At 54.6% G+C, this 27,755-nt stretch overlaps 1 protein-coding gene across 3 annotated transcripts in view; it reads right to left on the bottom strand.

Moving 5' to 3' along the window:
* Nucleotides 1–4,496: 4,496 nt before the first annotated feature.
* Nucleotides 4,497–27,755, bottom strand: part of PREX1 (phosphatidylinositol-3,4,5-trisphosphate dependent Rac exchange factor 1) — a 178,382-nt gene continuing 155,123 nt past the window's right edge. For all 3 annotated transcript variants that reach the window (XM_064573328.1, XM_045885915.3, XM_064573329.1), the window contains 15 exons: nt 26,295–26,501; nt 24,921–25,009; nt 23,606–23,688; nt 23,368–23,458; nt 20,796–20,924; nt 18,829–18,870; nt 17,581–17,801; nt 14,646–14,745; nt 12,240–12,383; nt 12,027–12,141; nt 10,462–10,528; nt 9,251–9,423; nt 7,662–7,764; nt 7,325–7,392; nt 4,497–6,446 (listed from right to left, as the gene is read on the bottom strand). In XM_064573328.1, coding sequence (XP_064429398.1) covers nt 6,404–6,446; nt 7,325–7,392; nt 7,662–7,764; nt 9,251–9,423; nt 10,462–10,528; nt 12,027–12,141; nt 12,240–12,383; nt 14,646–14,745; nt 17,581–17,801; nt 18,829–18,870; nt 20,796–20,924; nt 23,368–23,458; nt 23,606–23,688; nt 24,921–25,009; nt 26,295–26,501 — 1,675 coding nt within the window. In that variant the 3' untranslated portion in view covers nt 4,497–6,403. The remainder of the gene's footprint in view (nt 6,447–7,324; nt 7,393–7,661; nt 7,765–9,250; nt 9,424–10,461; nt 10,529–12,026; nt 12,142–12,239; nt 12,384–14,645; nt 14,746–17,580; nt 17,802–18,828; nt 18,871–20,795; nt 20,925–23,367; nt 23,459–23,605; nt 23,689–24,920; nt 25,010–26,294; nt 26,502–27,755) is intronic.

Here is a 27,755-nt window from a genome sequence, read left to right on the forward strand (position 1 = left end):
GAGGAGGAGGAGACATTTGAGCAGAGGTGAGTAAAATGAGGCAGCAAAGCCTGAGCCAGCGAAGGGAAGAGCACTCCAGGCCATGGGAACATGTGCAAAGGCCCTAAGGCAGCACCCATGGCAAGAAGGCAGCAAAGCACCCTTCTGCTTTCCCATGACAGCCTGCAGGCCTTTCCATAGTCAGGTGACCTCCTCAACCCTTCCCCTCCTCTGCCCCCATTTCTGCCAGGTTCTGGGATCAAAGTCAGATTCTCCCATGGTGCACCTGGGCAGAGAGTCTGAGAAATCCAGTGGCCACTGTGTTTCCCACTTGCTAAATGTAATGTTGCTACCACGGCCCTGGAACTACATCAGGGCCCAGTATTTCTGAGCTGTGTGACCCTGGGTAAGTCACTTAAAACGATCTGAGCCCATCTCCTCCTTTGTAAAAAGGAGCCTTAGTAATACCTACCTCAAAGGGCTGGTAAGAGGATCGCGCTAGATGATGCTGTTAAGCCGTCCAGCCAAGTGTCCAATAGATACTGAGCGCTCAACACACGAGAGATTCTGAACGTTGCTATTGATCCTTCAAAGAAGTCTGAAGGAGGCCAGGCTGGTCAGAGGATAAGTCCTTTTTGAGGAGTTGAGTGATACCCTCTCTCATCATAGGTAAGGAAACTGAGGCACACAAGACGACTTGGGCTCTGCTGCCCTACAGCCCTCTCCTGACCCTCCAGGAGATGTTACTAAGTGCCCAGGGAAGGCCACTTTGGGCTAGGCTTTCTGACTCACCTCCCCACAAAGCCCCAAATCCCAGAGACTTACAGCAGGAGCAACCCCCACCCCACTCCCCCACCCCCTCCACCCCACCCTCGCCCCCAAGTTGCTCTGGGAGGCTCAGCCAGGACAATAGGGCCCACAGCGCCACCTGGTGGTCAATGTTTCTAGCCGGGGCCTCGTTCCAGGCCAGGGTGGGGTGCACATCAGTAACTGGCGGGGTACGGGCCACAGCCCTCATAAGCATCTCATTTTACAGTGTACAAGGGTCTTTCACATCCTTCTCATATATCCAATTACAAGGGAGGAAATAAGAGAGAGAAGGAAACGCACACAATTAAACAAAAAAAAAAAAAAAAGGAAAGACTATAGAGTCTAGCTCACAGGTATGTTATGGGACAAAGAAAAAATAGAAAATCTAGGAAAGAAAGAAATGGAGGGGGAAAAGACAAAAATAATCAAGAAAGAGAAATAATGTAAAAAACAAATTAAAATAAATTCATTAATTCATTAAAATTTTAAAAAATAAAAATAAATTTTAAAAAAATTTTTTAAAGAAAGAGAAGTAATGAAAAATGGAAAAATAAAGAAAAAGAGAAAATATCCACACCACATCAGGCCAAGCCCAGGCCAGAAGGGCAGGGGCCAGTGCCCATCATCCAGACAGTCCCAGCCCGTGCCTCCAGGCCACCTGTGTCCCAAATGTGGGCACCCATCAACGCGCCTGTGTGTTGGAAGCTGGTAGGCAGGACCAGGCAGAATAAGAGCCCAGGTAACCAACACCTCCGGTCACTACCCGGTCTCTGGCACCACCTGCTGGAAGAACAGAGCACCACATTTATACGCTGGAAGTCAAATTTGGGAACCTTGGAGACCATTGGTCTTCCAACAACACAGCCAGGTGGGTAAACCTCTCCATTTCTCAGAGAGGAAACTGAGGCTCCCAGAGAGGTGGTGACCTCCCAGGAGAGGGCACTCAGCAAGTACAGAAGACCCAGGTCCAGGGGGGAGGTTATCTGACTTCAAAGGTACCAGGCCAGATCCTCACAGCCCTCAACAATCCAGTCCAGCCCCAGAACAAAGCCAGGTGCAGAGCACACGGTTAGAGATACGAGCTTTGGCTGCAGGTAGCCGCGGCATGGGTTCCTGGCTCTGATAGTCGTGATCCTTCTTTTATTTAGCCATGGTTCACTGATGCCCAGCACTGGCCTGGACACTGGGGACAGGGCATGCAAGAGGGATATGGCTCCTGTTCTCAGGGTGCTCTTACTGGGCGGGGGGGGGGGGGGGGGGGGAGGAGGATGGTAAATACACAGACATTTAAATTTAGATAAAATCATAAAGTGGCCAACATAGCCCATCCCACCTTTGGCTTCCTGAGTGGCCCCTGACACCATCCATACCAAGGGGTCATTTCTGAGTCAGTTCCATTTGACAATTGGAAGAAACCGAGGCTCAGAGGGACTCTGAAAGCCCTGCTGGGAGGTTCAAGAGATTCATCAGCTGCAGGGTTTTGCCCTCCCCTTGATGCTCCATTGACCAGCCCACCAACCCCGGTCACCAGGTCCTCCCTCAGCCAACATCACCATGGTGACTCCAGAGCTGAGGATCTGGACAGTTATGAGGCAGGCACTGGCCAAGCTTGCCTGAGCGAGGCCAGCCCAGAGCCGAGAAGGTCAAGTAAAGGAATGTGCTGGGCCAGGAGGGGCTGCGGGGGACGGGAGAGCTGGTGCCTTGCCCAAAGGTAGTGACCCTCCTCAGCTACCGCCACACATGGCCAGGCAGAAATGTGGGCCAGGGGGACCAGAACTTCTGAATTTTCACAAGAAACAAAAAATCAGAATTTGGAAGTGAAATCTGCGATTCTCAAGGGTCTAAGTCAAAATTATGAAAACACCATATCAGGAAAAACAAAAACAAAACCCACATCTATTTCCAAGTTTCAACCAGGAAGCCACCAGTTTGAGATCTCCCATAAAATGCCCCCTTGCTCTGGGCAGCACTTCATGCTCCATTTTGTGCAGTGAGAAAGGCCTTCCTGAGACAAAAGCAGGTTCTGCCCCCACCCTACCCCCCTTCCCCCCCACCCCACCCCCTCCGTTTGCAGACAAAGCTCTGTGTCTGAGAAAGGATGTGACTTGCTCAAGGCCACAGAGACCCTACCTCTCAGCTCCAAACCAAAGCCGTCCCTGTCTATCACTACCTGAGATTTCACTTTTCTCGGTTCTGGTACTCCGGTATAGAACAGGCAGAATCTGCTGTTTCCTATACAAGTGCCTGCCTGAAGGAAGGCATCAAATCCTCCCTGTTGACCCCAAATATGGACTGAGGTAGCAGCTCTCTGCTCAGAGGGTTCGTCCCTGGGTCCAAACACTGGCCTCAGATAATTCCAAACAATCAGCCCACCCCTGTGCCTCAAATCCCACCCGGATTCATTCTCAACTATTACAGTATGGAGTCTTTGACACCTGTCATTGAAAGACGCAAGGACATCTCTCTGGGAAGGACTCAGTCTGGCCCTTGAGAGAATGGGCTCTGGAACGGGTTAGCGTGGAAGGAGAAGAGACTCAAAGAAGGAGCGCTGGGGCGCCTGGGTGGCTCAGTCGGTTAAGCGACTGCCTTCGGCTCAGGTCATGATCCTGGAGTCCCGGGATCGAGTCCCGCATCGGGCTCCCTGCTCAGCGAGGAGTCTGCTTCTCCCTCTGACCCTCCTCCCTCTCATGCTCTCTGTCTCTCATTCTCTCTCTGTCAAATAAATAAATAAAATCTTAAAAAAAAAGAAGAAGCGCTGGTCTGAAAGGCAGGACTGGGTGGACACATCGTGGCTCGGGGGGTTCCCAAGGATGGCAGGATTCAAGAGGAGGGTACCCCAAGGGAGACTTTCATAGATGTCAGGGTCTTCCAGAGTGTGGGAAGAGGGAAAGACAGGAGGGAGGGAAGAGGAAAAAGTAGTAGCGGGGAGGGAGGAGGGCAGGAAGGAGGAAAGGAGACAGGGCGGGAGATGGAGGCAGGAGTAGAACAAGCCCAGCAAAACAGGTCTGCAGCTCAGACCCGGCCCAGGGAATGAGATATCTCTGGCTGGGCAGACGGACCCCGGAAGCTCCGTTAGGGCGGCCCCGGCACGGAGAGGTGACAACCACGTCAAACGTCCAGGTGCGCACGCGCGGAGCCTGCGCCGGCGTCTATCCTGATTGGCCCGCTTGCAGCAGCCTGGACTCTGATTGGCCGGTAACCAGCCCACGTGCTGAGCGGACCTCCACTCCAGCTCCATCCCAGATCCCACACGCCAGTGGGCCTTGCAGGATGCAGCGGAGGGCGCTGGGTGGCATCGCGCGGACCTACCCTGACCCCCGGGCACATGTATGACTGGGAACCCTGGCATGACACCCAAAAGGAGCCAAGGAGTGCCTGCAAAAACAGTCCCATGTCCCACCATTGCGGTGAAACGGGAGCTCGGAATGGAGTGTAAAGGAGAACGCAATATAAAGACCATTCTCTTCCCGGCCCGCGTGAGGCACAAGGCCCCAGAGAGAACACATATACTGCCCCCATTTTAGAGCAGGAGACAGGTTCGTAGTGGTAACGTCACTGCAGGCGTCGCTGGCTCAGGGACTAGGACAGCATCGATGGGAACCGTCCCTGTGCCCCGTGCGGCCTTCAGAGCAGGAGCTCATCCCACCCGTGTCGCTGGCCGCCCCGCCGGGGGCAGCCCCCAAAGGAACCCTCCACAGATCAGGATCTTTATATTATAAACTGACTTTTAATAATAATTAAAAAAATCTATCATGAATTTAATGAGAAGATCTGTACATTTTATTTTTTTTTTTTTTTTTTTTAAATTTTTTTTAAAGATTTTATTTATTTGAGAGAGAGAGAATGAGAGACAGAGAGCACGAGAGGGAGGAGGGTCAGAGGGAGAAGCAGACTCCCCGCCGAGCAGGGAGCCCGATGCGGGACTCGATCCCGGGACTCCAGGATCATGACCTGAGCCGAAGGCAGTCGCTTAACCGACTGAGCCACCCAGGCGCCCAGATCTGTACATTTTAAAGTAAACCAGTGCACAACGCCCTTGCCCTCGGGGGCTCCTCTCCATCTCCCGCCAGGGGGCTAAAGCACGTCTCCACTCGTATCCGTGTCACCTGTGTCCAGCAACATGCCCACCTCTTGCAACTTAGGCCACAGTGGCAAGACAGGGAGGGTTGGCCCCTGGAGGCCCAGGGGGCCAAGATGCTGGTGGAGCTTCAAGCCTCAGGGGCAGTGGGGAACCCATTCCCGACCTCAGTCACCAGACAAGCGTAGAAAGACATCCCCTCCCTGCTACCTCAGCTGGGATGCTTCCCTGCTGGCATACAGAAGCTAGAGGGGACAAACTGCTGAGGAGATCCCAGTGTGGGTCCCTGTGCCCAGGAGGTGGGCAGGCTGGCTTCCTGTCTGGCTGGCTGGCTGAGAAATCCCAAATGCCCTGCTCTGGGCTAACATTAAAAGAATAAGTTACAGAAGCCACCACCCTGCGTTTCCAAGTGGCCCTCCGCCCCGCAGGACAGACACCTGTGTGTGGCAGCGTCTCAGGTGGGTGGCTCAACCCCCTCCAGCCCCCAGCCCTGGTCCAGCTGCCACTCCAACCCTTGTGGCCTGGCATCCAAAGAGAGCAGAGTCATTCATGCTAACACTGACCGATTGCTAGGGAACTGAGGTGGGTGGGAAAAGGAATCATAGTCAATACCTGTAAGTGATACCTTAAGACCCTAATATTAAAAAAAGATGAAATACTGACATTTTTTGAATTTTCAATAATTTAGTTTTTCTCTTTTTTTTAGTAGAAGTGGGAAGTCGTCAACGCTACCTTATGTTGGTCCCCTGTTAGACAATATACCTTTCTTTGAAATTTAAAATGTCAAATATATAATCACACAACCCAGAGGGAAAAAAAAAAAAATCTCGACAACACCAACAACATAAAAACCCCAAAATAAACCATAGAGATTTCACACCATATAAATAAAGTCGGAGCAAATCTCGTGCCCAGGGCTGATGGCTCAAGTTCTGATGGCAGTCATGTCGGAAGCTGGTGTGGCTTTCGAGTTTCCTCTTGGTGACAGGTGGTGTGCCCTGTCCCTCTGTCTTTCCTGGCAAAGGCCCGGCTTTTCCGAGTCCACCAAGCAGGTTAGTACAGGGTTAGGGGTGAATTGGAAGCTAAGGTGAGGAGGAGGAGGAGACACGTGTGTCGCCTGGAATGTGGACTTAGAAGGAAACCAGAGGTTTCAAAAGTGCAGGTTGAGCCATCCTGAGGCAGCTGGGTCTGCAGACCTCCAGCTCCAGCGCCCGTGACTTCTCCCCTGTATCTCGGGGACTTGTGGGCAGGAGCCCAGGTCCTGGCTGCACCCATCAGCTAGCTCTGTGGGTCCCCAGCACCCCTCAGGCTTCTGGCCAAAGTGTGGAGAATGGGTCGGCCCAGGGCCAATCAGCCAGCCCCTCCGGGCGTGGGGGCACCGCTTTGTCTTCACAGGAGGGAATGGAGAAGGCTGGCAGGTTCCAGAGCAGGAAGGAGCCTTGGCCAGCTCTGGAGAAGGCCAGCACGGCCCCCGTGCCCTCCCAAACCCCAGCTCCAGAGGATGCCGCCGAGCACCGGGCAGCTGTATCTCCACGTTCAGAGGTCTCCGTCCACTGGCGGCTGGCAGAGGCGGTAGAGCCTGGCGGACAGAGGTGAAGAGCATGAGGAACAGCCAGGCAGGCCATTTTTCTGAACACATAATCCCTGCCCAGAAAACAAAACTCAATAGGTATAAGAAGATGCACGGTGAAACACATCCAGTCTGCACACGCTTTCCCCCAGCTGTCTGGCCCCCTCCAGACTGGCAGTGGGTTTACGAATATAGATGCATCTGCACATGCGTGTTGGCTGTTAAGATACGTGTGTGGGGGTGTATGTGTACATTGTGGGGGGCTGCATTCTTCCACACTTAATGGCAGACCAGACTCAGCGCTCAGCCTCTGGAGTTCTTTTCCACTTAACAGATCTTGGGAACCTCTCCGGCACCCCACGAACAGCCCCAGTTTCCCTAACATCTGCAGTGGCAAGATTCTGAGCTTCATCTGCCAAGAAGAAGGAGCCGCTACATGGGTCTCAAGCAGGAGAGACTTGACAGCTCTGCTGTGGGGAGGAGGATAGCAGGGGGACCAGCCAGGAGGCTGCCACAGGGACAGGGGCAGGACAGAGAAGTAAGGCAGCGCAGCCATCGGGAGCTCGGCCCCTGGGCCCCCAGAATCCCACCTCTGCCATCTACTAGTTGTATGACCTGGGACAAGATACTTAACCTCTCTGTGCCTCAGTGTCCCCACCGGCCACCTAGAGAGAATGCTCACAGGATGGTTGTTTGGTAAAGAAATAAGACCAGTGCCTGGAGTGGTATTCGTCACTCCCCAAAGTGGGTCCCCATAAATGAGACATGAAGCCCCATCGGAACACCAGAGGGGGGGGGCCTGCCTGGCGTGAGGCTGGGAGTTTCATGCCCAGCCCAGGTCCTGGCCTTCTGGGGCGTGGGGGGGGGGGGGGGGAGCAACCACTCACCGCGGTGCACCCTGGGGCATCTGATCCTTGACTCGGAGGTTTTTCGCCAGAATCTCCACCCTGGGGCCCTGGGAAGAAAGAACCATGAGGCCCAGGACCTGCCTCTGCCCCGAGTTCAGGGAGGAAATGTGTGGGTGCAGGTGGGTGGGGTGAGGGCAATAACCGGAGGCCCCAGAAGCTGAAATCCGGGGCCCCACCAGGTGGGGAGAAGGTCCTAACCCGGGGCTGGTGACACCCAGACCATCCACACAGCCCTTCATCCCACCCTGACTAAGAACCCACCATGCCCTCAGCCCACAAGGCCCTGGAGAGGCCCCGGCGGATGGGGCCGCCTCACCTGCTTCCGCATGATGTCCGTGGCCTGCATGATGCACTTGGGCAGCAGCCCGTGGCTCCGAGCCAAGATGGCCGCCTGCTCCAGGGAGACACTCAGGGTGGTCCTGCAGGGGAGGGGCGGGAGGGACCGTCGCTGCGGGGTGGGCCTCATGGCCTGCCCTCTCCCCCCACCCCGAGAACTGCCCCTTCTGCCCTCAGATAACTGCTGGACACGCTCCCTCCCCCTCAGGCCTTCTCCCTGAGAGCCCCCCCACTACCCCCTTTCCCTCCTGTCCACCCCCCACCCCTGCCAGCCTTCCTCCTGGCAGCCAGCACTCCTGCACCCAGTAGGCATTTTACTGCTTTACTCTGCGCACCCCCTGATACATCAGCACCATGCACCAGGAGCTTTCCTTCGCCTGTTTTCTTCTGATATTCCCAGTGGGCCAGCTCGGAAGAGGTGCTTGGTAAGTATTTTTGTTGAAGGAATAAATGAAGTGACTCCCCTAATGCCTCACAACTTGTCAATAGGGCTTGACACGGACACATCTAGTCATCCCTCCCACCTGTTCTGAACAATTCTAGAACATGGGCTCTGCAGCCAGGCCTCTTGGATTCAAGCCTCAGCCAAAGAATCACTCTGTGACCCTCAGCAGGTCAGCGGCCCTCCCCAGGCCTTGGTCTCCTTAACCGTGAGACTGGGGTAGACCATTCCCAGGGCACTATTGACTGGGGCAGGGCGGAGGGCGGGGGGCCTGTCCTGTGCTTGGTAGGATGTTGAGCAGCATCCCTGGCCTCTGACCACGAGATGCCAACAGGACCCTCCTCTCCTCACTGTGACCATCAAAAATGTCTCCAGACATTACCAAGGGTCCCCTGGGGGGCAAAATGGCCTTGCATAGAAGCGCCTGGAAAAGGCCACACACACTGGCTGGCTATAAAGAGGAGATGAGTCAATCCCTTAACAATGGGCCTTGTGCACAGTAAGCATTCTCAACAAGCATTAATTGAGCACCTGCTGTGTGCCAGGCGCTGTTCAGTGCCAGGGTAGGGCAGAGAAAGAAAACAAGTCCCTGCGCTCACAGAGCTGGCCGATGCTGGGGGTGACCAGCAACAAACGAACACACGAGCCAAGTGCCTTGTATGTGGGGTGACGGTGGGGCCATCGGTGGTGCAGAGAGGGTGCAGTTCTAAATAGGGAAGTCAGGGGAGGCCAGTCGGAGAAGGTGACTTCTACCCCCCACCCCTGGGACAAGCAGCGGGGACAAAGGGCGGAGAGTAGGAGGGCATCCAGTGGGGCACGGAGGCCAGTTCTGCCCCAGTGGAGAGGGGCGAGCTCACAGCGGCCAGTCAAGCAGAACCACACTGCAGACTCTCATTCACACCAACCCCAGAGTCAGGGAGCCAGAGAGTTCCACGGGCCTCCGGGGACCCCCACTCCTGCAGCCCCACTTCCCAAATGGAGGCCGAGAGAGGGCCGAGGCCGCGACTGGGCTCCACAGGCAGGGGCAGAACCGGGACTCAACCCCGGCCCCTGCCTCCTCGTCCTGGGCCCGCAAACCTCCCGGAGCCCGTCCAGCCGCCTCCTGCCCTGACGTCACGGCAGCTCACCTCTGCATACCCGTGCCACACAGGGCCATCTGGCAAGCACCCAGGCGGTAGCAGAGCTCGGAGGAGACGGGGATGAGGCCGGCGCCCAAGCTCCCACTGGCGCCAGCTTTGGGGTGGACGAAGGACTTCATGAGGCGACAGAGCTCGTCCAGGGCGTTGATGGGGCGTATCAGCTGCAAGGTGCACGCACACACACCGGGACGTTTGCAGGAGGCCCCCATCCGGCCTTCCTCCCCATTGGCTCCCTCCTGTCCAGCTGTTACTGCAGCTGTCCCCACGGCTCACCCCTCCCGCGGTTACCACCCAGTTAACCTTCCCTGACCCCCGCTCAGGGACCATCTGCGCCTCCCCACTGGCCCGCAAACTGGTGTTCGGGGTTTACGCTGTATTTCAGGCCTGACCTTCCACCTGCGCCAGGTGTGCCCCCAGCTAAGTCTGAGAGAAGTGCCCCCTCCTGTCCTCTCCAAACAGTACCTTCCTGGGAAGAGCACTTCCCCCCCCCACCCCCCACCCCCGGTGCCTCCAGCTTTTCTCAGTCCCCTGTGCAGGCATTAAATGGTAGTCTGCCAATTCCTTCTGTGTCATCTTACCATTCTGCCAGCCACACTACAGACCCCCAGAGAGCTGTGCCCACCACTTCTCTGGGAGCCCCCAGCCTCCAGCCCCAAGGCCAGTACCCCCAAAGCACGGTCAAATTCAAGGCCTGCCTGAGCCTGGGCAGGCAGTGAAGGCCTGTAGCACACACCCCTGGAAAGCCAAGCGTGCCAGGTGGGGACGTGGGCCCTGGACAGCCAGATCCCTCCGCTTCTCCAGAAAAGTGAGAAGCCTCCATTCCATTGGAAAGCTTTTGATTTTCAAACGTTGGCAACAAATTCCAATCAAACAAAAAGAATGCCATGTGGCCACATCTGGTGTGGGCCTGCTTCAGAGACATGCGTGGGTAAACGAAGGGGGAGCAGGAAGGCGCCAGCAGGGACAAAGCCATCGCAGGAATTCTGAAGCTGGTGGGGAAGAAGCTGGAATTCCTCAAATGGGGAAGGAGTTCTCCCAGGAAGGATATTCCTGGAGGAGGGACTCCAGAGGCCTCAGGGGCTCCTTTGCCAGGATTCTGGCTGCAGTGGGACCCCGGGCCCCATCTGCTGCATCTTGACCCCAACAGCCCCCAGCTCTGCCCAAGCTCCGCGGCGGGGTGAGGGGAAGGCGGGGCACACCTGGTCTATCTTCACCGCCGTGGTGCTGGCATCCGTGGGCAGGTTAGACCGTTCCAGGTAAAATGCCCTGAGAGAGAAAGATGGGGTGAGGGTGGGGCCGCCACCCCACTGCAGCCGCTGCCCCTCTGCTCCTCCAATGACTCTCCCTGAGGGCACCTTGCCCTGCTCTCCCTGTCCACAGCCCCCTATTCCTCCAACAGCGGGGGGCCCCCTATTCCTCCAACAGCAGGGGGCCCCCTATTCCTCCAACAGCCTGGGGGGTCACCCAGCGGGAGGGAGGGAGGATGACAAGGGGGCTCCTGGGCAGCCCCCCACAGGCTCTCCTCGGATGCTACCTCTCCCTGCCTGCCGTCAGAATCAGGACCCGACCTCCCCACTGTCTATCCCCTTGTCCTACTGAATCTCTCCTCTGAGCACTTGTTACCACTTGACACGGTACAATGCTCTGTGTCTACTGGCTTATTGCTCATCTCCCCCTCTAAAAATAGGGCTCGGCCAAATTTTTTCTGTAAAGGGTCGAAGAGTAAATATTTAATGGACCGGACTGTCTCCTTCAAGATGCTACTCAGCTCTGCTGCGCTAACACGAAAGCAGCCCCAGACAGTACGTACACGAGTGACCGTGGCTGGGTGCTAATAAAACTTTATTGAGAAAGCAGGGCAACTGCCGCTCTAGAATCTGCACTCCATGAACAAGAGGCTCTGTTTGGCCACTGCTGACTCCAGAGCATCCGGAACAGAGCCTGACCCACAAAAACTCTCGCTTAACATGCGCTGAATAAAGGAAGGATGGATGAATGAATGCTCTCAGAGGCAATATTTAAAATACTCGACAAATGGCACAGGACTGATTGATGGCATCAGTCAATCCAGAGAGACACCAGTTTTAATGATACAGCTGGATATTTTCCCTGAACAAACTAATGAAAGCACCATTCTCCCATTTCCAAAGGGTAAAGCTGGGCCCCAAGACAGTAAAGCTCTTACACACCCCAAAACCCTGAACTGATTTTCAGCCTACCTCTTCCACAGGGGAAGAAGGCGAGGCAGGAGTAGGAAGGAGCTGGGCTGAGTGGTGGTAGTGGGAGCTGCCTCCCTGGGCCTGAAGCTTCCTTCTGGGCAGAGGTGGTCCCTGCTCTGCACTTCCCTCTGGGCGGGGGGGGGGATTCTCTTCTCAGCAGGGCCAAAGCCCTGGGGACCACCGCCCCTTCCTCCCTTACCCCCAGGTTCAAGAATCCCAGGGCCCCTGCCCCAGTTCCCACTCCCACACAGAATCAAATAGGCAGCTCCTCTCAACTGGAAAAATCTGCTTTGAAGCAGAACAGACCCAGTTCAAAGCTCAGCTCAGCCACAGTCTATCTGTGCGACCTTGGGCAAGCTGGGTGTGCTCTGGGGGCCTCAGTTCTCTCATCTTTAAAGTGGGTTAGAATGGCCTACTGTGACTGCTGGGAGGATCTGAAGAGCCGGTATACACAGAGGGCCTGGCCCACTCACACACATGCTAATATCCGCCCTTCCATGGCAGTGTCCAGACTCCTGTCCCCAACATGCAGCCCAGGCAGTTACCTGAGTTTGCGGTAATACTGCTGAACCTTCTCCAGGGACTGGGCATTGATCTCCTGCTGCAAATCTTCCGCAGCCTGGCTGCCTGGAGGAGGCGGCCCCTCCGCATTCTCCAGAGCTAAGAAGAAAGAAGAGGGAGGGCAGGTGTTTGGGTCCCAGTGTGCTCAGAGGCTGCAGCCATCCCCAGCGGGCCCCCCTCAGCAACCCCCAGCTCACCTTTCGTGAAGAGCACGGTGTGCAGCCTCAGGCTGGCCCCGCCCTCCAAGCGGGAGGGCAGCTTAGAGAAGTGGTAGCTGTCGAGGTAGAAGACGACCTTCAGCGCCTGCCGGCTGCCCTCAATGTGGTAGAAGATGTTGGTGTCTGTGGGAGGACATGGAGGGGCAGGGTGGCTCACCACGTGGGCCCGAGGGGAGCCCTGCCCCCTCTTCATTAGGGCAGCTTCACACCTGCCTTCAGACCTCCAGAAAGGCATCCCGGGACCTCCCTGTCTCCCCTCAAAGGAGGAGCCTCAGAATCGCTTGCCTCCCACCTTCAGAGAGGCATCCCAGGACTTCCCTGTCTGCCCACCGTAGAGCACTGGTCAGCCATCCCTGCCCTCCCGCCCGTCAGGGCTAGCCTCGAACAGCCCCATCCTCCCGTCCGCCAGGGCTAGCCTCGGACAGCCCCAACCTCCCGCCCGCCAGGGCTAGCCTCGGACAGCCCCGTCCTCCCGCCCGCCAGGGCTAGCCTCGGACAGCCCCGTCCTCCCGCCCTCCAGGGCTAGCCTGGGACAGCCCCGTCCTCCCGCCCTCCAGGGCTAGCCTGGGACAGCCCCGTCCTCCCGCCCGCCAGGGCTAGCCTCGGACAGCCCCATCCTCCCGTCCGCCAGGGCTAGCCTCGGACAGCCCCGTCCTCCCGCCCGCCAGGGCTAGCCTCGGACAGCCCCGTCCTCCCGCCCTCCAGGGCTAGCCTCGGACAGCCCCGTCCTCCCGCCCGCCAGGGCTAGCCTCGAACAGCCCCATCCTCCCGCCCTCCAGGGCTAGCCTGGGACAGCCCCGTCCTCCCGCCCGCCAGGGCTAGCCTCGCACAGCCCCGTCCTCCCGCCCGCCAGGGCTAGCCTCGGACAGCCCCGTCCTCCCGCCCGCCAGGGCTAGCCTCGGACAGCCCCGTCCTCCCGCCCTCCAGGGCTAGCCTGGGACAGCCCCGTCCTCCCGCCCGCCAGGGCTAGCCTCGGACAGCCCCGTTCTCCCGCCCTCCAGGGCTAGCCTCGGACAGCCCCGTCCTCCCGCCCGCCAGGGCTAGCCTGGGACAGCCCCGTCCTCCCGCCCGCCAGGGCTAGCCTGGGACAGCCCCGTCCTCCCGCCCGCCAGGGCTAGCCTCGGACAGCCCCATCCTCCTGCCCACCAGGGCTAGCCCCGGACAGCCCTGTCCTCCCGCACTCAGGAGAGCAGCCTCTGACTTTTCACCTCCTTCCACAGGTCCTAGCTTCCACTACTTCATTCTTAGACCTGGCACTGATTCTGCCCCACTGGGGACTTGTCAGTGTCTTCAGAGCTTCACCACATTCTTTGTACACCTCACCTGATAGCCCAGGGCCTCTACCTGGCCAAAGCTGTCCTCGAATAGGACCTCAGCTTATTTACACCCATAAGGAAGAGCCTGTGGCAGGGGTGGCAGAATTATGGCATGCACACCCCATCCTACACCCACAGCAAAAACCACTAACCAGTCACTAGTTGCCCCTGAGCCCAACTCTGCCTATAGATAGGCAGCCACTGTTAATCAATTCCAACCGGTCCCTAAGAAGACACCTGTTGTCCCTCTAGACTCTAGTCAGTGCATTCTGAACAGGATATTACCCCCAAGGAGGTGGAAATTGGTTCATGGATGGATGGACGGACGGACGGACAGATGGATGGATGGATGGATAGGTGGATGGGGTGGATGGGATGGATGGGATGGATGGATGGATGGATGGATGGGTGGATGGGATGGATGGATGGATGGGTGGATGGGATGGATGGATGGATGGATGGTGGATGGATGGATGGGTGGATGGATGGAAGGAAGGGTGGATGGGTGGATGGATGTGGGGATGGATGGGTGGATGAATGGTGGATGTGTGGATTGGATGGATGGGTGGCTAGATGGGATGGAGAGATGGATGGATGGACATATGGATGGATGAATGAATGAATGGATAAGTAGATGGGATGGATGGATGAATGAATGGATGGATGGATGGGTGGGTGGGCAGGCAGGTAAAAGGGTAGGGGGAAGGGGAGGGAGGGAGAAAGAAAGGAAGAAAATTATGGTATAAACCCTTAGGAAATCTTAACAAGTCTTCACTCTAAAGAAAGACATCTCTAGGGTAGAATTCTAATAAGAATTGGGAATTGGCTCTTATTCCTTCCTAAGAACTTTTGGAGATGGCTGAGTTTATTCAAAAAGAAACCCCTCTTTTCCATATGTGCCCCAAGGTTCAGCTTTGAGACTCATGTTGGGAGCAAGAGGTTTGAAAATGCTAGATCCCAGCTTAACCTTCGGCAGCTGGCCTGGTGGCAAGGTGGCCCGAGAGCAGTCCCCTCCATCCCAGAACACCAACTCTCAACTCTCGTGGTAGGGGTGGTAAGAATCACTCACTCGCCACGTAGTTCTCATCCAGCTGCTTAAAGGAAAAGGTGACATTGTCCAGCTCTGACAGGGTCACCCAGATGTCCTCCAGCATGGTCTGTTCCTCCTTCTGCAGGAGGAAGACAGGGTGGAGAAGTCTCAGATGCCATCCCTACCTGGGGATTTTACTTCAAGATTCTGTGATTCGACTCTAGGCAACACACCAGGCTGTGGGCCCACCAGGCACAAGGTCCTATGCTGAGCTGTCCAGGGCTGGATGTGAAATCGCATTTGCTCTTGGATTATGCTGTACCTCCCAAGGTCAGAACCCATCTCTGTTCTAATGTGCACCAATCCATCTTAGCCATTTCAAACCTAACACACCCTCCTCCAATAGGCCCACTGCAGCAAAGCACACCAGCATTGGCCCCGGTGCCCAAGCCCCAAACCTTTAAGGACTTCTCAGCATCTCTCTCCCCTCACCCTATACCGACCATCACCAAGTCCTGCTGGCTCAGCCACCAAAACCTTCCCCTGACCCACTAATCTCTCCCACCCTCCTCACCACCCCAGGACAAGGACCAAACCTGCCTCTCTGCGGGTCTCCTCTTGCCACCCTTGCCCCTGAGCAAGGGACAGACAGGGAAAACCCTGGAGATGCAGGGAGAGCAGGGCTACTGGGCTTAGGTTCCCCTGTGACTGCAAGTTATCTTCCAAAAACTTAATTTGAATTCTATCACTCACCTGCCTCAAAGCCTCTGAATCCTCCTTCTGCTCCTAGAATAGTCACAAGCCCTACAGACGTGGCCAACCTGATCCCCCAAAACCGCCCAGCCTACTCCCCTCTGGCCACACTGGCCTCTGCTCAGAGCCTTTGCACACGCTGTTCCCTCTGCCCAGCACACTTCCTCAGACCATTCACCCTGCCAGCTGTCTGGCTACCCAGGTCTCAGCTCAAATGTCCCATCCTCAAGAGAAGCTGGCTCTGACCACTGAACCCGAAGAAGCTCAGCCGCTTCTCCATCTTCTGCAGAACTCACCTTTTTTCCATCCCCACTCCCTCCCCCACCCCCTCTTCTCAGGCTGCTTTCCGGGCTAGAAAGTGCGCCTCAGACCCGCAGCACCCAGCTCAGAGGCTGGCACACCATGTGGGCGGATGAATTAATGCACTAGGCCCCACGTCCTCATCTGAGAAGAACACAGTGAGGGCTGGGTGTTCCAGCTGCCTTTTCCAGGCCTCCAGTGGAGCTTTCCGCCTATCTGCCGCCCGGCAGACACCGCTTGCAACACTGGCCAGCAGAGGGCGCGCCATGGCCACACTTTCCCAACCGCCCGCAGCGGGGGCTTTCAGTGGGGTCTGGGACAGTGTCTGGGAGGCTCAGAGCCACAGAGGCAGGGGGGGAGCTCCAGCAAAGGGCACGCGGGGTGGAGGAGCAAACAGCATAGGCAAGTGTCACTGCAGGCTGCATTTCTGGGGGACCAGCACCCCCAAAGGCTGATGCCTTGGCTCTGCCTCCCCAGGGCTGGCAGAGGAACCAGCCCCGATTCTGAGCCCTGAGAGTGGAGGGACAGGGCAGTCAAAGATAAAAGAGGAGATGCAGACAAAGCAGGGAGCCCTGGGGGTTACCGGGCCGGAGTCAGACTCGCAGCGTTCAAACCTGACTCCCTGGGCCTCAAGGTTCTCATCCTTGAAATGTGGGCAGTAAAGCACCCACCTCAGGGCTACTAGGAGTATTGAGATGCTATTTGTCTGACTACCACAAAAGTCTGCTCTCCAAACCCCCAGCATCCACTCTTGCCCTTCTATACTCTCATCCCCACCCAGCAGCATGGGTGATTCAGTAAGTGGAGAAGTCAGACCCTGTTCCCTCCTTTACTCAAAACCCTCCCAGGGCTCACCACCACAGTAACAGCCAACGTCCCCACCACAGCCTGCAAGACCGTGCACAAAGTGAGGCAGATAAATCTTAGGACTCGCCTCCCCCACCCTCTCTCTCCTGGTTCACTCTGCTCCAGCCACACTGGGCACCTTGTTTCTCAGACACTGCATGCAAGCGCCTGCCTCAGGGCCTTTGCACCTGCTGTTCTTGCTGCCTGGAAGGTTCCTCCCCAATACCTTCATGGCTCCCTCCCTCCCTCCCTTCCTTCCTTCGGTTCTTCAGCCAGATGTCACCTTCTCAGTGACGGCTTCACTGGCCCCCTTATCAAAACTTTCAACTGCTGCCACCTCAGACCTTCCCCCCTTCCCTGTTTCTCTCCTTAGCCTTTACCACTATACATGAGGGCTTCTCAAATGTGGCACTATTGACATTTGGGGCCAGAGAATTATCTGCTGGGGAAGCAGCATCCCCAGCACCTTACGCCAGATGACAGCAGTATCCACCTCTGCCCTCAGTTGTGACCACCTCAAATATCTCCAGACATCACGAAGTGTCTCCTAGGAGGTAAGACTGCCCTGGCTGAGAACCACTGGTCTATACCGTGTATTTTCCTTATTTATGTCTGCCCCGCACCACACACACACACACACACACACACACACACACACACACACACACAGGGATACACGGCCCCTGACGACAAGGACACTGTCTTGTTCACTGCGGGATCACCCGTGCCTATAACGGTGGCATACAGTCGGTGCTCAATAAATCCCGACTTGGGGCGCCTGGGTGGCTCAGTTGGTTAAGCGACTGCCTTCGGCTCAGGTCATGGTCCTGGAGTCCCGGGATCGAGTCCCGCATCGGGCTCCCTGCTCGGCGGGGAGCCTGCTTCTCCCTCTGACCCTCCCCCCTCTCATGTGCTCTCTCTCTCTCATTCTCTCTGTCTCAAATAAATAAATAAAATCTTTAAAAAAAATAAATAAATCCCGACTGAATGACGAGGTGAGTGAGAGCCCGAGTGAGCGAGCAAGGGCCCTCCCGTACCACGACCCGGGGAGGCGCCTCCTGGCTCCCTCACTCACCACGGCAGCCGGCGACAGCAGGGACTGGCAGTGCAGAAGGACGCCGGTGGCCGTCACCTGCTCCAGCCACTTGCGGCTGGCATCCCGGCTGCTGTCCTCGTACTCGCCGTTGTTGTTGTAGCGGAAGCTGAGGGCCGCCAGGAGCTGCTCGGAGAAGGTGCACACAGCGGCCACCAGCACCTGGCAGAAGATGCTGTCCTTCCGCAGCTGCAGCTCGGGGTCTGGGGAGAGGCCAGGGAGGGGCCCTGCTGGGCTGGGCGCTCCTGTGCCGGCCGCAGGCTCCCCCGCTCCCCCCGAACCAGCCTCCCACCAGACCACCCCTCGGGCCCGCCTGCCAGAAGGGAACGCATCCCAGCCAACAAAAGCCAACTTCGCAAAATTCAACTCTCTGAAAACAAGCCAATTTGCCAAAAGACTCAATTCTCTCAGTGATCCATCTGCCTTAGTTAAAACAACAACAACAACAACAATCTTTCTCATTCTCCTAAGGCTTTCCCTGAAACCCTTACCCTCAGCTGTTACTCCACGTGTTAGCGGATTTCTCGGCCTTGACACAGAAGGACAAGGACACCAAGCATGTCTACCAAGCTCCACGTTTCAAGAAATGCACTTTACCATTTTTCTCTGTTTCTGAGAAATCGACCTTCTTCCTTCCCCCACCCCCCCACCCCCCCGCCCAATTTCCTTGCCCCTGCTCTAGACATGGTTCGCAGAACTGGCCAATTTCAATCCATCAGTTGTACAGGGTCTTCTGGAAAAGATTATTTTTGATGACTGGCTTCTACCAACTGGTTTTCAGCGACCGATTTTGACCTAGATCCTGTTTTAGCTGCCCGTTGGCTGAGACCTTCTGGAAAGAAGGGAGGAACAGAGAACCCCTCCAACCCCCTCCCCCCGCCCCGCCCAGCCCACCATCGGCCCTTTCTTCTTCCCCACTGTCTGCTGGGCAGCGAGTCCCAGATCCACCCAGGCCCAGAAGATGGCAAGAGACAGGGCTCCTGACTCCAGGGCCCTGAGACTTGTCCGTTGGACACAAGAGGAAGAAGTGAGATCTAAGCAGTTCTTAGAGGGGCTAGAGGCCATGATGTTACTTTCCCCCCAAGCGGGCCCCAATGACCATGGGAAAGTCGACCTTGGCCGGCAGAAGAGGTCTCCCTGGACCGCAATCAAGAGAGCCCCGCCAGGACGGCCTCTCCTGGACACCCTGGCATGTACCAATCACAGACACTGCCCCTTCAAAGGCCTCACCTGTGCATTTCAGCAAGGCCAGGAGCAGCTGGTTCTTCCCATCTGGAAGGAGAAGGCAGAGAAAAGATGGGCTGAGAGGAGTCAGCAAGAGGTGTGGTGGAGGGGTGCACCTCAGTTGGTTAAGTGTCTGCCTTCCGCTCAGGTCGTGATCTTGGGGTCCTGGGATCGAGCCCCATGTGGGGTTCCCTGCTCAGTGGGGAGTCTGCTTCTCTTCCCTCTCCCTCTGCCCTGCGCCCCCAGCTTGTGCTCTGTGCTCTCTCTCTCTCTCAAATAAATAAATAGAATCTTAAAAAAAAAAAAAAAAAAGGTACCATAGAGCCGGGTCCTCCCCATGGCCCAGGGGCTTGGAACCCCTGTGGTGAAGCCCCCACACACACACACATGCACACACCGCTGTGCTAAGGAAGCTTCCGCTGCCTACTGGGTGAATTCCAGAAACCCCAGACGTCCAGGGGATGGAACCTCAACTGTCAGCCGCATCTGTTTCCATGTGCCCACTAAAAAGACGCTGAAACCAGCCCCTCCAACTTGTGGGCCGGAGCCCAGGAGCCTTGCACACGCGCATGGACACACACGTGGACATACACTCAGACGTGTCCTCAGGTACTTGTGCACATGCTAGGCAGTCACGGCCCTGCACACACATGGACAAAGCTCAGGCCTCACATCCTCGCTCCTGGGCCCAGAGGGGGCTTACGAGAAAAGTCGGAAAGGCCTTCAGAGTCGGCCTCTTGGGAGCCTTTCTGTCGTGGAGAGGCCCGAGGCACAGGCTGCCGTGGTAGTGAGAGCACCTACAGAGACCACTTCCCGACGGCTTCCCGTGTGCCAGGTGCCCAACACAGTGCTTTACTGCAGTGATATTTAATTCCCGCGACAACACGGGAGCGTGGTAGCCCTATGAGCCCATTTTACACATGAAGGCACTGAGGCACTGAGGCACAGAGGCCAAAGAACTTGCCAAGACCACACAGCCCAGCATGAGAGAGCTGAGATTTGGCAATCTGGCTCCAGAGTCCACACTCTTAACTGATTATAGTTTGGAAAACGGGATGGCTCGGGGCCAACACAGACTTCCAACTCAGAGGCTGCTCCTCCTGGGGGGATGGCCCTGAGGCCTAGCACCTCCTGCTGCCCTAGGGTCCCTCCAACCCAGGAGGCCGGGGCTCAAACACTTCCAAGGACCCGAGAGGTCACGTCGAAAGCATAAAGAGGACACCAGGCCTCAGGGAGGGCTGGGGAGTGTGGGGCACTGGAAGGTACCCTCGGCCCCTCCTCTCTAGCCGAGTATGAATGTGGGACTACAGGTCTATTATCTGCCAGATCTTCTGACTGTTCAAGAGCAGCCAGAAATCCAAAAAAAAATTTTTTTTTTTTGAGAGAGCAAGCGTGTGAGTGGGTGTGGGGGGAGAGGGAGAGAAGGAATCCCAAGCAGGCTCCATGCTCAGTGCGGAGCCCAACACGGGACTCAGTCTCATGACCCGGAGATCATGATCTGAGCCAAAGCCAAGAGTCAGATGTTTAACAGACTGAGCCCCCGAGGCACCCCCAGAAACCTAGATTTTTACATGAGATCTTAGATTATAAGTGCTGGCAGTGGATTCACATTTTTTAATGCGATAGCATCCAAACCTACCTGTGGGCCCCCAGCTTGTGACCTTAATAATAAATATAAGGAATTGAATTAAATCCACAATTTCGGAGCCAGAGCAGGAAACCAGTTCAGCCTTCTCAGCCTTCTGACTGCAAGGAAGCCCCAGGCACCCAGGATCAGCAGTTCCCAGGTCAAGTGCATACCAGACCCAGGTCCATGCCCAGGCCAGGACACTCAGCTGAGAAAGGGGCACCTGCTCTTCCTGTTCCCCTAGGCATGGACAGACATGGGACATGGAGACAGACCCATTCCTGATCTTTCTACATTCTACATTAAGAGCTGAAGGCCACAAAACATCCTTCCCTGCCCAAATCACCTTCCACATATCTCTGAATGTTGTCCACCAGGGTCTTGATGGAGTTGGGGAGGTTCCAGGGGTCCTCCTGGATGCTGATCTGGATCAAGCTCCGGCCACGGATTGTACCCTCTTCTTTCTGTTTGAACTCTGGGGCAGGAAAGTGACAGAGGTAGCTTTGAAGAACGATGGCACAAAGGCCAATATCCCATTACCAGATTCCAAAGCTCAGAATCCTAGATCAAGGATGCTGGCAGGACTCTTGGGAATTAACCAGTCCATGGAGGGCAAATCCATGGTAAGTGTGCTACTGATTCATAATACCACACTCATGGCAGATATCACTAATCAATGTCAGCACTCCTTCCCTCTAGTCTGAGCCTGCAGCTTCTCGCAGCTATACCAATCCAATGCAGACATCACAAATCAATCACCGCAGGGCGCCTGGGTGGCTCAGTTGGCTAAGCGACTGCCATCGGCTCGGGTCATGATCCTGGAGTCCCGGGATCGAGTCCCGCATCGGGCTCCCTGCTCGGCGGGGAGTCTGCTTCTCCCTCTGACCCTCATGATCTATCTCATTCTCTCTCTCAAATAAATAAATAAAATCTTTAAAAAAAAATCAATCATTGCATCCTCCCAAGTCTGGACATAGTCACAGAAAAATTCTCCGATACTACCTCCTTACAGCCACAACCAGTTGAGCTGGCACATGAGTTATAACCTTTTCCCTATATAGAGAGGGAATTCCTGGCACAGAGACTTGCCTAAGGTCACACAGCTAGGTAATGACAGAGATGGATTTGAACCTGGCCCCCAGCAGGACCATTCAAAGGCCAGGCCACTGTCCTTTGGCCTCTTTTCCTCCTATGAAGTCTCAGGTTTCTGAGATATTTGTGGTTTCTCTGAGTTTGACATTTCTGCTTGTTGAGGCCCATCCCTGGGAGAGATGATCATGAGACAGCAGGAGGGGCAGAGAAGCTAGGACATTCCCACGCCTCACCACTTCCTACCCTTATTTAGGAGCAACTCCTGCACTTAACCGAGAGCTCCTTGAGGTCAGGGGCAGTATCACATCCGTCTCAGGGTCCCAAGCACCCAGCACAAGGCCTGGCACAAGCTGGTTCTTTGGAATTACTGGATGGATAGATGTATGGATGGCTGAAAGGATGGTAGGTAGGTGAGTGGGTGCATGGAGTAGTAGGTGAATGGATGGGTGAATGGATGGACAGTGGATGGGTGGTGGGTGGGTGGGCATGTAGACAAGTGGGTGACTGGGTGGGTGGATGGATGGATGGATGAATGGATGGATGGTGGGTAGGTGGGCATGTGGATGAGTGATGAATGGATGGACAGTGGGTAGGTGGTGGGTGATGCGTAGGCATGTGGATGTGTGGTGGGTGGGTGGGTGTGTAGACAAGCAGGTGGATGGGTGGATGCATGGTGGGTGAGTGGGTGGATGGGCATGTGGATGAGTTGGTAGATGGATGGTGGGTGGGTGGGCATGTGGATGAGTCAATGGATGGACGGATGAATGGAGGGACAGTGGATGGGTGGTAGGTGGGTGGGTGAGTATGTGGGTAAGTGAGTATGAGTAGATGGATGGTCAGTGGGTGGGTGGGTCAGTGCGTGGCATGTTGATGAGTCAGTGGAGGGATGGACAGTGGATGGGTAGTGGGTGTGTGGGTATGTGGACGAGTCGGTGGGTGAGTACATAGATGGGGAGTGGATGGGTAAACGGGAGAAAAGGCTGGTGGGAGGACATAAATGTCAATTCTCTTTCTCTCAATCATTTCAAGAATGAAGTGTCAATTTGGTTCTGGTAAATCCTTAATGCTTCTTTAACTCACTAATCCCTCTCATGAAAGCACAAAGAGCCCTGAGCAGGCAACAGTACCTAATGACAGTATGATGACATTTTTTTTGTTGATGCTTCCATTGGATTTAGCATCATGGTAACCATTATTTTATGGCATGTTACACTGGTTTTCCTTATACATAGGGAGGTTAAATAAGTTCTTTTCAAAATTAAATTTTTAAAAGGAAAATATTTTCCCAAAAAGTTATGTCAATAATAACAAAGACAGCAAATGAATATGTTTTTAAAAAATGTGAAGATATAAGTAGGATCTGTGAATGCAGCTAAAATGATGAAGGGGGGATGTGGGAATTTGGCAAGTCCCTGGCCAGTCCTCCCCCCATGTTACAAACAGGCAGATGGAGGCCAGGGAAGGCTCAGGACCAGTCCAGGGGTCCACAAACTTTTTCTGGAAAGAGCCACATAGGAACTGTTTTAGGCTTTGCAGGTATATGGTCTCTATTACAAATAGTCTCTGTCTTTATTTTTACAACTCTTCAAAAAAAAAAAAAAATTTAATTCTCAGCTTGTGAAAACGAAACAAGCTGTGGGTGGATATTGCCCAGGAGCTGAACCTGCTGACCCCGGGGTTGGCCCACAACCATCGGGCAGGAGAGGGACAAAGCTGAGACTACGACCGAGGTGTCCTGTCCCATCCAGCACACATTCCCCATGGCAGGCTGTCTCCCTGCTGGGTGCAAGACGCCATTCCCAGCCTTGGGACTCCTGTCTGCTCACCTTGCAAGCTGTGGTCCATGGGGAAATGCTTGGTCTCTTCAAAAGCCCTGCTCATGACTGGCCCCTTGAGGAGTGCGTGGATGGAGTCCACCTGGGTGGCAGGAAGCTCCAGGTTAGTTTGGCCCCTGCAGCCCTCCAGGGGACGTGACCCACAGCCCCAGCTCCTGGCTTATCTGTTCTCACCAGGGGTGATGGGAGGACCCCGAGGTCAGGCCAGGGGCGGGGACAAACGTCCTACCTGGTTAAAGAGATGTTCCAGGCACCCGTGAAGCTTGTCCTGCTTGTCTGATGGGATCCGCATATCACAGGGAAGCTCATCCCCTGAAAGAAAGAAGAAGCCATGGCCATCAACCATCCCTGCCCCATCCACACCTTCCCAACCTCTTTGCCAAGAAGGCAGTATAGCATCAGAGTTTCAAAACCCAAGGCAGATTTGGAGTCTGGCAGACTCAGATCCTGGCTGTGTGACACTGGGCAAATCACTTGCCCTCTCTGAGCCTCAGTTCCTTCATCTGCAAAAGGGACACCAGGAACTAAAGCATTACACAATGGCAAGTCATTGTTACTATTCCATTCTACAAATGAGGAGCCAGAAAACCAGAGAAAAAGAGCTGGATCCCAAGTTTTCCAGATTCATCTCCCAGCTGTTTGAGTTAAATCAGCTGCCACACATAAGCTCCTGCCTAACACCTCCCTAGGGACGCTTTATGCGGCTAAACATCTTATGTGATGAAATATTTATCTGAAGTTCAGCAATATCGTCAATTTCACTTGAGCTTCTTTTTCTTCTGTTAAACTGAAGCATAATTACAATTAAATCTGTAGGCACAACAAGCTCGGGATGAGCCCAGAAGGCAGCAGGGACAGTGGGAGCTGGGGAACCAGTGGCCGGGTGATGAGGGCAGGAGAGAGGCTTGTCATCACCCACCCTCTCGTGCCTTCTGAAATAGGAACCATATGAATGTATGACCTATGCACAAAATAAATTTTTTAAAGGCCGTAATCAATGAAACTAAAATAAAAACAAATTTCAGTCCTTCAGTAAAAGCTGCAAATACAGTCTAATCTCATTTAGAAATTATTATTTCTGTGTGTCCAGCTGGCCATCCACCCACATGTCCATCTGTGCAGAAATACACGCTCACCAGTGATCTCCAAATACCACCACTGGTCACTTCTGGGGGATGGGGTGAGACTCTGACTTACTTTCATGTACTTCTTTTGCACTTTTCTGGGTCATTTGAAATGTTGGTTTGAGCATGCGTCATTTTTATGGAGACCGTCAGGTCACCCTACTTGAGTGACATCAGTCATCATATCCGCCATATGCTTCATCCACGAGCGCCAGGACCTTTGTCTTTCCATTCACTGCTGAGGTCCCAGCACACAGTAGGTGCTCAATAAACAGTTGCTGACTAAGTGATTGAAAGGAAATATACCACTACTCTATGCAAAGTAATACAAAATAATACAAAGTATAATAAAATCAAAATAAGCAAAACAAAATCCTGGTAGGCAGCCCGCTCTCTGGGAGCCCAAGCCACTGCACTCACCAGACCCCATCTCGTCACTGCCCAGGTAGGAGCTGTTACTTCTCACGCTGGTGTAGGACAGGACCGAGTCCCGGTTACTGTTACACTCACTGCAAAGGGGCACAGAGGAAGGGATGAGTCACCCTCTGGATCACACCTTCTGGTCCCAGCTCCCAGAACCCACTTTCCAGAGTGGAGACCAAACCCCTGGCCCCTACACCCCCAGCGCCAGAGACCAGGAAGGTTGTCTGGGTGGGTTTTCCACGTCTGACAGTGGGGAAACATTTCTCGGCCCCAGCACAGAAATGCAGAAACAGTAGCAGGGCAGTGGATCGTTTCCATCTGTATGGAACTTCTGTCACTCCTCCCGAGGGACAGCCTTGTCCCTGAACACACCTGCATGCGCCACATTCAGCCACACGGCTCTAGTTCTCTCTCCAGCCTGGCTGTGACCTCGTGAGGACGGGGACTGTCCCGGGAGCTCAGAAAGCACAAGGGATCAAAACCCACAATCCCACAATTCTTTCCTTCACCTTTTTGACAATTAAGGGAAAAATCGGAGGACCCAAAAATGTAAGAATGGAACTCTTGGACTATGGACAGGAGGCTCCAGGGACACAGAGCACCCAGGCAGCCAGAGCATCTTGATGTGTAAACAGCAAGCCAGAACACCGACCAGTGGATCCCCCAAAGACAGAAAGAATATGGCGGTGCTGGGGCGAAGGGCTTTCTTGTCCAATTTGGCCAGTTCCATATTTTCTGAAGCGCCCTGTAAGATTCTACTTTACTCACAATGGTCAAACGTTACATAACCTTTCACTGGAGACCACAGTGCTTGTTTACTCGAGGTAAGAAATTCTATTTACCCGCTATATGGTTTATGATGGGAAACTGAGTTTTTAGTGTTACTTAACCCACTAATTAGGACTTCACTGATCTGGTTATAATTAACTTAACCAGTAGGAAAACAATTCGGATCCTCTCAGAGGGGGAGAAAAAAACTCTTCCTCCTTGAATCAAATAAAAATAAATGGCGTTTATGTATATGTATATGTATATGTCTTCTGTTGAGTTTTAAAACAGCAGATCTTGACTTTTTCTTTGCCCGCATTCCAACAACAAGTGCGAGCAGAACTACGGCAAAACAAGTGGGTAGGGACCACAAGGGACCACAAGGGGCCAGGCCCTGGAACGCCAGCCTCGGGGCAGGAGAGCCAAAGGGGGCATCTGGGATGTGCTTTGGGGCGCTCAGAGAACCTCCCAGAACCAAACGGTTTAGAACACTGCTCCATCCCACTGTTTTCCAGGAAATGCCCCGCTGATTCCGACTTCCCATGGATCAGTGTCCTCAGCTGTCACATCAAACCCCACATGACCCCCGCGAGATGCCGTCACCTGTAGGAGTCACGGTAGCTCATGGTGTCATGGCCCGAGTCCTCCTGATCCTCCTCAGACACCCTGAAGCACACCTTCTTGGGGCCCCCGTGGTCGGCCCTGTCCATCTCGCTCTCTTCGCTGGCCAGCGGCGGGGATGAGGCCTCCTCGGCCAAGGGCGGATCGCAGGACCCGCCAGAGGTGGGCTCCGTGATGGTGGACAGCAACCTGTGGGAGCAAAGAGCGTCAGCTTAAAGGAACAGGCCCACAGCTTCACTCTCCTCGAGGGAGGCCCAAGACAAGGCCCTGACCTCGGGCCTCGCCTCTGACCCAAAACACGGAGCCATCAAAGGCTTCTAATGCCTTCCCTGAAAAGCCGGCCAGCAACTCAGCAGATACACATACACCGTCCCTCCTGTAGGGGGCGTGAGGTTTATTTCATGGGGAAGCCGCAAGAGGCTCAAAAGCGCAGAACACAGCTGGGAAACTGACTATAAAAGGCCCCGAGAGGGTGCCTGGGTGGCTCAGTCGTTAAGCGTCTGCCTTCGGCTCAGGTCATGATCCCGGGGTCCTGGGATCGAGTCCCACATCGGGCTCCTCGCTCAGCACAGAGCCTGCCTCTCCCTCTGCCTGCCTGCCACTCCCCCTGCTTATGCTCTCTCTCTCTCTCACTCTCTCTGTGTCAAATAAATAAATAAAATCTTTAAAAAAAAAAAAAATAAAAGGCCCCGAGAGCAAATCTCTTCAGCTTTGTAGGCCTACAGTCGGCTACTACTCAACTACTCAGCTCTGCTGCTGTGGTAGGAAAGCATCACAGACAAGATGTAAACAAGTGGGCATGGCTGTGTTCCAATCAAACTTTATTTGGAAAAAAACAAACAGAGCGCTGGGCTGGATTTGGCCCATAGGCCACAGTTTGTCAGTCCTTGCTACAGAATATAATGGTTAAGAGCATAGGGTTTTAAGACAGACCCCAGATTCAAATCACAATGCTACCAGTTCCTAGCTTAGAGACCTAAAGCAACTATTTAACCTCTCTGAGACTCAGTTTCTTCAGCTGTAAAATGGACTCATATCAGTACCTATGTCCTAGGTGGCTATAAAGATTAAGGGACCTTAGGGACGCCTGGGTGGCTCAGTCGGTTAAGCGTCTGCCTTCGGCTCAGGTCATGATCCCAGGGTCCTGGGATCGAGCCCCACGTCGGGCTCCCTGCTCAGCGGGGAGTCTGCTTCTCCCTCTCCCTCTGCCTGCTGCTCTGCCTATCTGGGCTCTCTCTGTCTCTGTCAAATAAATAAATAAAATCTTGGGAAAAAAAAGGGGGGGACTTAAAATGTAAAACGCAAAATGTTTAGAAAAATGTCTGGTACCTTGCAAATGATCAACAAACCCTGGCTGACATAATCCTACTACACCTCAGTAAGGTCAGTATTAGGATTAGCCCCATTTTACAGGCGAGGCTCAGAGAGGTGAAGCGACTAAGT

This window comes from Mirounga angustirostris, unplaced genomic scaffold (genome assembly GCF_029215605.1).
Source record: "Mirounga angustirostris isolate CCGP_5_RB_7025 unplaced genomic scaffold, mMirAng1.0.hap1 SCAF_10, whole genome shotgun sequence".
Classification (NCBI taxonomy): Eukaryota; Metazoa; Chordata; class Mammalia; order Carnivora; family Phocidae; genus Mirounga; species Mirounga angustirostris.